At 40.0% G+C, this 8,610-nt stretch overlaps 1 protein-coding gene across 1 annotated transcript in view; it reads right to left on the minus strand.

The window, feature by feature from the left end:
- The window catches only part of BRWD1 (bromodomain and WD repeat domain containing 1), a 52,624-nt gene that overhangs the window by 43,687 nt on the left and 327 nt on the right, over positions 1–8,610 (minus strand). Inside the window, exons 3-7 of the mRNA XM_010160235.1 lie at positions 5,293–5,443; positions 3,951–4,049; positions 3,227–3,387; positions 2,384–2,605; positions 337–437 (exon numbers count right to left, since the gene is read on the minus strand). Of these exons, the coding sequence (XP_010158537.1) occupies positions 337–437; positions 2,384–2,605; positions 3,227–3,387; positions 3,951–3,984 (518 nt within the window). The 5' untranslated portion in view covers positions 3,985–4,049; positions 5,293–5,443. The remainder of the gene's footprint in view (positions 1–336; positions 438–2,383; positions 2,606–3,226; positions 3,388–3,950; positions 4,050–5,292; positions 5,444–8,610) is intronic.

Below are 8,610 nucleotides of genomic sequence, written 5' to 3' on the forward strand. Positions count from 1 at the left end.
AGATTTGAATCCTAAGAATACTGCTTTGAGACCTACCAATACTTAAACCAAATTAAGTCCATGTTTAAACTAATTTAAACAATGTTTGCATCTCGTACACTCCTCTAAATTAATTTTAGAAGGAGAACAATTAAGGATACAGTTTAAACACTTTCCTCCTACAGCCCTAAAAGATTCTTCAGATGAAACTGATGGATAGTTTTTGCTGTAATTCTACTACATTAAGATCACAAATGTGAATTTGAAAGCAAAATAATATTCTGCTTTTTAAAGCACTCCACTTATTTTAATTAAGCATAGCATGGCACACAGTTAATCAGCAACCCATTTACATACTTGAATTTCATGGAGTCTGTATCCCATTGCCAAAAGCAAACAGTTCCATCTGCACCAGTAGAGACCATGTATCGCATGGAACCCTTCACCATTGGACTAAACTAAAGAGAAGAAATTAAAATTGGACACATACAAAGAGATATTTAAAAACTGTTTATGACTTTCTAAAAGTGTTAATGTAAAACCTTGATTTCCTTTAGATTTTTCAATTAAAACTGCTACAACAGTTGTTAACTAATTTTTAATGTTTATACAACATCTCCTATACTTTATAATAAGCCTGTGGTTTCAATTATTGCATTACATAAAGGCCAATTTGTTCAACGATTTGGTTTTGAATTCTTAACTAACCACAATCTTTCACCAAAAATTTTGTCAATGAATGAAGCAGTGAGCAGAGCAGACTGAAAAAAAATGGAAGGAAGTTTCACCAGACAGGCTTACTTTTTAAAATCTATAATTAAGCAGAGCATCAGTTATGAGACAGCCCAAGCATGTGTAACCCAGCATTGCATATGAATTTATAGGAAGTCCTCACACATACTTCTTTAAGGCATGGGTTTATCACTATGCACAGAGCTACCCTTCCGAACGCTTTAAAGAACACAAGCTGATCAAATTGTTCAATTACTACTGCCATCACTGGAAACAGCCATACAAATTGTATATATCACAATGGTAATATTACTAGGAACGCTTACACAAAAAAAAAAAAATCTACCATACTACAATAAAAGAAACACTGTGGATAAGTGCTTGCCGTTAAAAAAAACGGAGAAATGAAAGAAAATGCAATGAATGCCACAAACTCTGCAAATATCAAGACTACTCTTGGAGTCAGCGTTTTTGAGAAAACTGCAAAATTCCTTTTTATACTGGACTTGACAAGCTGGCAGGGAGCCACTCCTCACCCCGCAGCATAAGCCTGTTTTTCTCAATGGAAAACACAGCAAATCTGGATAAGAAGCTAATAGTTTATCTGTTAAATCACGAATTACAAAGACCAAAACAAGACTGAATCCGAGACTACTAACAGCTCATAAACCATCACAATGCCTTCAAATTTAAATACACAGCATATTACACTGAACACCTTCACACTTTTGCAATAACGTATCTTTTTGAGACTGAGACAAACACCCGTAACGCAGGAGTGGTAAGTATCGCATACTGGACCACAACGCTCGCCCCCATAAACGAGCACAGCACGACTCCAGTAACAGACAATAAGAGGACATGGTATTTCCCAGAAATTTTCTTTGGTTCCAACAGCTTAAATATTACAGGTAGTGATCTTTAAGTGAAGGAATCCTGACATTATCTTCAGCTAAAGAGAATTTCAGGGAGACAGAACTTTTTTTTTTTTAATAAGTAGGTTTCTCCTGTGGTTTTGACTAATGTTTTACAACAATATTTAAATGTACAGATTTTAATATTCCCACAGGTAGTCACACAGAAATAACTTCAGTCATGCGAAAACCACAGTGAAAGTTATTTGCCATTCACACGTCAGCCTTCATGGGAAACAGAACACGAGCTCCTTGCATTCGGACATGAAAAAGCGAGATGTACGCTTGGCAAGTCACTTCTTAACTTAGTAACAGCAACCACAAGGTACTTTGCTCCACAGACAGAAAATGAGGTACTAATCTTCCTTTTGAAGGAGTTACAACACAAAGACAGAAGGCTCTCCTGGTACAGAACGTTCACATAACTACGTTCCTCAGTTTCAGTAAGCAACCACGGAAACTGGTTATTTCTAACCAATATGATAGCTAGCTCATCTCAGGGTATATCCCATCAGTCTAAATCTAATGTAAACCCAATTTAAAGACTAACTGTTCAAATCAGGTGCAACAGCACTTTTTTTTTTTTTTCCCCCTCAAATAAATTGTTTTCTACCATTTGATTAAAAATACCTTCAAACTTCCCATGCCACACTGTCAAGTGAAACTTATCTTTGACTTCTGTGGACTGTCTGCTTCTTACAATCCACCTACATCATTCGTGCCTGAATACGTACGTGCACACACTTCATAAAACATACCTGTAATGAGGTAATGGACCCTGTGTGTCCGTGGAGGACCGCAACCGGTGCGCAAGTTCTCAAACACCACACCCTGATCATTTTATCACAGCTTCCAGCTGCAATCATAGTGTTTTCATAATTGACAGCCATATCAGAAATCTCTGCTGAATGTCCTCGTAACGTGGCAAGTAGCCTGCCGTTATGAGTCGACCAAATCTTCACCAAACAGTCATCCGAGCCCTAGGAAGAAATTTGTTACGCTTAGCAAGGGTTTTCAAAGACATTCAGGATAAAAGTTTTAGGTTTCCTTTAAAGAACCTAACTTTTTTCGCAGCTTGGGAAATTACACTTCTATTTAAAACTACGTACACTACTTAAATTGAAAGAAATAAAGTCATATGACCGACACTGAAAAAAACAAAACTTCCACTCATGGTTCAGGATTACACCAAAATCACCACAGATCTACATCATATAATGCAAAAAACCTGGCCTGAGTTTGAGGGGACTCCTTCCAGTAATGCCCAAGCCAATGAAAGTGCTGTTCTGCGAAAGCAATCTCTCCTCTGACACCTCATAAGGTACATGAAACATGCCTAACATCCAGCCACTTCACTGAATAAAGTTCCTACATCCACGTCAACAACAGACCACACGTTAAGTACAACAATTTCCTACACGCTTCCAACCTTTAATTACATCGAATCATTCTACTTGAGCACAACAGTGGAGCTAATCAGCTCCATTTTAACACTACGGATCCCCACCTCCAAAAGCTCTAGCATAATGTGCATTTCCAAGTTCTTTTCCTTGCATCCATCTAGAGCTAGATTCACATTTGGATCTATTTCATCAACTCACAGTAAATATTCGATGTCCAGTCCTATCGAATGCAACACAATATACGGAAGAAAGGTGGCCAAGAATCCGTCTGTGCATCTTGACATGCTGATACATACTTCCTGGAAACGAAGTAGTGAACTTTGCATATCCAGTTAATTGTTTTGCTCGATGTACTTCCACTGGAACACAAAGAAATCAAAGAATGAACATACTGATGTTTACAACGGCTCTATTCTAAACCATGATTTCATTTAACTTCCATTAATCTATTACTTAAGGACTGACTAGAAGTGACTTTCAGATTTCATAAAGACAAGTTTTTTTATACTTGCAATTTTTCCGTGTATAAAACCAAGACAGTATTTTAAAACTTGCTCCAATCAAAATTCAGTCTCTTAATGAGAAGTACAAAATGTTATCTTTTATCTTCCCATGGCTTTCTATACCTTAAATCATACAAGAGTCCTTCTGTCTAAAGGAAGGATTTGCATTTTCTGTAGGCTTATCTACTTAATAGAGGGGCTTTCTAAAAGAAAAACATGTCACCTAGGGGCTACTGTCTCACTAGTGCTATGAGCAGTCTTTGTACCCAATCCGTAACTCCAGTGAAGTCATAGGAAGTTCTCCAGGTAAGCCTCCAGATCAGACTCCAAGGTGCAATTTTCAGCACCGCAGCAAGGCCAGCACCAAGACACAAATCGTACGCGTGCAGCGGCAGCCATGGGCGTTGAAAAAAGCTTACCGAGATTTGGTGGTGTGCCATAGTTCACAGGCATTTCAGGAGGTCTCCCTCTATGAAGAGCAGCAAACGCAGAGCCCTTCCACACAGTGTTCCTGCAATCTTTAAAACCAATTGGTGGCAGTTGGTCATAAGTACACGCTAAACATGCCAGAGAACGTACCTATAGGCAGTCTCAAATGCAGTATTGAAACAACTAAAAAAACAAACCACAACTCCCCATGAACAGTGTGGCATCAGAGGAGAGAACAATCCATTTAACAGGTAACAGGAGGAAAAAAAAAAACCCAACACAGCCAACCACCAAACTTTGAAATTACTCCTCAGTGACGATGCCCCCCCTGCAGTTCACATAACATAAAGTTAACTTTTCAACTGAGATTTTCCTACTCAGATTTTCCTACTCATTCTCAGTCCAAAGCATTTTAAGATTTTTAACCTTTCCTGGATATTTATCAATCAATATTATAAATATTTATTGAATATTAGTTTGAAATGATTTAACTGGATGACCTCTTGAAACTAATTCCAACCTGGCAATTCTAAAAAAAGAAATCACACACTGACAGTTATTTTGACATACTCGTGCTAAAATAACTGCAATCCTGATTGCAATCCTGATTTTCAGGCTAGAACAGTCGCTGTCAGTCAGCGTGTATCCTTTAAAGCAGCTAGGACAGCTAACTGAAGACACACCGGCATCCCATAAACCAGTCCCACATCACAGCATCTAGCTGCCCAGCAGAACTACGTACAAACACATGAACACCTCACTTCCAGAAACATCCAAGAGGTAAGTCTGAAGCCAAATTCAACTCTATCGAATCAAGCACGTGCTTATGCACTGCCAACCATGCCCTTTAAGATACAGGCAAGGACCTTCTTCCTGCATATGTACGGAATTCACAAGTACTAATTTTGACGCCATTTGCATTAACCAATAAAACTTTCAGAAAACTGGTGTTACTGACTCACATTTGCACTCGGCGTACGAGAGCTACGGCATTCAAACCCAATATACTACTGGGAGCGTTAGAGATGTCAGAGAAGTCACAGCCTGCGCCCTGATGATTCACTATATTGCAGTAACGCCGAAAACTGGCCACATTCGGCAGCCTCAGCACTCACAGCAACAAAACTCTTGTGATGCAACTCAGAAATCTTCTCTTCACAACAACCGATAGACAGTTAGTTATACCATTAATACACACAGATGGTTGGTGTTTTGGTTGATTAAACACAATACAGAAGGGGGAGGGGGGGTGATTTTGGTGAAAGCTCTTTGTGGAGATCTTCCCCATATGCAAATGTATCATACCCATTTCAAATAATAAAGAAACCATACCTTTTGCTGTGCGTAACAATGACTGTCTCCCTGCACCAAGTAAGGAATTCACTCTCGAAATGCTGGGTGGTATCTCCTTATCCAGTATGGGGCCAATACGCTTGCAAATCTGTAACAAATGGTCTGGAGCCACATGTTTGTTGGACAGCACCTGACAGAAATTTAAGTTTTAAAAACAGATTCATCTGTTCTGGATGTACCTTATAAAAAAGCATCAATACTCACAGGTATATTAAACATTCCTTAAATATATTTAAGCTCAACTTACAAACCAACATCAATTCTGTTAAGCTCGGACCTAGTAACTTCAGCGACCACTCTCCAAGATGGGGAGAGCTGTAGTAAAAATAACTGCAGTAAAATTACTTGCTGCCTATCAGTATTTTACTCCTGAAAGCCTGCAATATTCACATGTATGCCACCCGTTTGTGCGGCACCCTATGACGAGTGTCTCTGCCCAATTCACCCAATTATTTTTATTAAAACAAAAATAAAATTCAGGCCCTCGTAACTCAAGATCACGGAGGATTTGGTTGTAATCATGCACAGGAACTTAGGCAACTGGTACTTCAGTTGCAAAGTACTTGTTTAGCAAACTGCAAACTGGTAGGTTTGAGTACAGTCTCTCTGGAAATAGTTTCCTTGAAGAACCAGTACTACATAGCATAAGACTGCCCTAATTCCTTAAACCAAAAGGATCGAAACAGTCATCCGTCTGTTCAGGAAGGATCCCATACTATCTACACCTAACAATCTAAAAAAATACACCCACACACACACTCAGATGTCTCAGTCAAGAACAGATGTGTGTGGTTTTTCTTTTTTTTCTCTCCCCCCACCCCTTATTTCTGGGAGTTAAATGCAAAAAATCCTTATCTAACTATAAAGCCAACCACAACAATGCAGGGGTGAAGTATGCAAAGTAGAGTTTACACGGACTGGAGCAGAATCATACACAGAACCTACTCGAGTAGACTTACAGGGAACCATGAACTGCTGGGGAGGTCTGCATCAGTAGGCACAAACCACCCCGCGCTTACTCCACTCTCCCAGCCAGCCACGTAAAACCCAGACAGACACAGAAGCCACACTGCCACTTCAGCTGCCAGACTATTCCCAGCCAATGCACCCAGGAGGGGCAGAGGGCCACACCAACACAGGTATGCGGCCTCTTACCCACGCAGCTCAGAACGCAGGCAGAACTAGCTCGTGCTGATGGGTTTGGCTATTCCCTTAGCCAGCTGAGTGAACCGAGATGCCCAAAGTCCTGGCAAGGCTGATCTCGTCATCAGAGCAGTGGGAATAAAAAGTGCCACATGCTGCCATGTAAGATCTGTGCCACAAAAAGCTGCCCAGATGCACACCAAGTGTTGAGAACGGACAATTTAAGCCACAACCTAATACTTGTTTTAATAATAAAACACCAAGTAATGTATAAAGCTTGAGGGAGGGTTATAGGGTACCTTCCTGGGTTGGAGGGGGCAATATCAGTAAAACAGTTAACATTACCACACAGCCAAATACATCCAAGTAAATCAGCTCACCGGACACTCAAACTTGATTACGAGAAATATATTTGGCACTCCAAAGATTACAGAATGCTCTTTTTCATAACTTCTTTATAAATTTTGCCTCTTGAATCAGTACAGGGCAGTACCAGCCACGACATTCAGGACAGAAAGCTCAGCATGCTTTATGCCAAGAATGATAAAACTATTTTGTTTCCATGCCATCATCAGGAAGTATATATTCCAAATGCAACCCCTGACAGAAGCATGCACACAAAACCTTGCAAGCCATTTCCTTTTTAAGTAGTTTTACACAGATTTTGGAAGTAACAGTTATTTTGAAGTTTTGCTCCAATTCCACAGTGAACAAAGAGGAAAAGACATAATTGCACCACATGACTGCATTTGTCCGTGGTCTCTGCAAATTCAGACTGAGACCAGCGGGGCAACAAGAGGTTCCCAAAGTCCCTAAAAAGCAGATGCTAAAACCTTCAGAAGATTCATTTGGATATCCTGAAATGCTATTACCCTGTGCAGAGATTTCTTTTAAATTGTGTAGGAAACAGAGGCAGAAGAAGCACATACTAAAAAATTAATCTGACAATTGTAGATACATAATAAACACCGTTAAGAAAAAAAAAATGAAGCCAGAAGAATCCACACATGACATCTCCCAACACCACCACTTTTGCCAGAACACCTTGGGCCAAAGAAAAGAGCCAACCAACAACAAAAAAAAACCCCAAATAACCCTTTTAAAACTTGATACTACTTTCATGTTCACTAAATTCAAGCCAGAGCTTGAAATTATTCCTGTTTAGCAAGACTGGGCTTTTTAGTGACTTGGAGCATTAATTTAAAATCTCATTTGCTCAACAGACCACACCGACAAGTAAAAGAAATGGAATCAATCTAGTTCATCATTTTAAGCGGCACCTAAATAATTACAAAAGTGTTTTCAACTAAATTTGATTCCTTCTCTGTGCAAATATGATTCAGCGATCTTCACATGTTACACAAGAGGGGCAAGGGGTTCAAACCATAACAATACACAAACTGATACTGATGGGTTAGGGAGAAGTCAGTCAACCTGGAATGCCTGAATCTTGGGGGAGTGGGGGGGGGGTGTGAGAATAAACACCTGTTTAAAGAAAACAAGACCCGCTACAATAAAGTGGGATAAACCCAGACCGGACAGGCACCACTAGGCTACCGCTTTGCGAGATTTAACTGCCAAATATACTTTGCCATTTAAGGAGCAGTAAAATAAAAGCACCAACACAACTTTCCCATTCTGAAACAGGTACAAGCGTTTAGAGCAACGGCCAGCCGCAGAAGGCATAAATACGTGCTGCCGAGAGATCACTCCTATCTTCCCAGTATTTAGAAACTAAGCTATGTGAGCAGCCAGAGATAAGGAGCACACTCACAGGCACCAGAACAGCCAACCCTTGATTTCTGAACAGCTATTTCATTTCCTAATCTGTTGAAGGGGGCTGATGAAGGAAGCCAACCAGAAAATAAATACCGTCAAATCAAAACGCCTTTAACAAACTCGCTCAGGAAGGTCTGAAATGAAACCTTGCTTCAGATTGGTTCTCCCCTGCATGTAGGCAGTGGCATGTACCAACGCACAACGCCAAGCTCCACCTCTGCTATGTAAACAATATCCTCAATTTAAAACACCACTTGTGTTTTTGTTAGTCTAATGTAAAGAAATTAAAGGCCCTTTCCAACATAACTCCAACGTCTTTACAGAGCCGGAATGAAACTAGAAGGTAAAGCTTTGGGCCTGCTTTTAAAGGGAAAG

This window comes from Eurypyga helias, unplaced genomic scaffold (genome assembly GCF_000690775.1).
Source record: "Eurypyga helias isolate BGI_N326 unplaced genomic scaffold, ASM69077v1 scaffold12641, whole genome shotgun sequence".
Taxonomy (NCBI): domain Eukaryota; kingdom Metazoa; phylum Chordata; class Aves; order Eurypygiformes; family Eurypygidae; genus Eurypyga; species Eurypyga helias.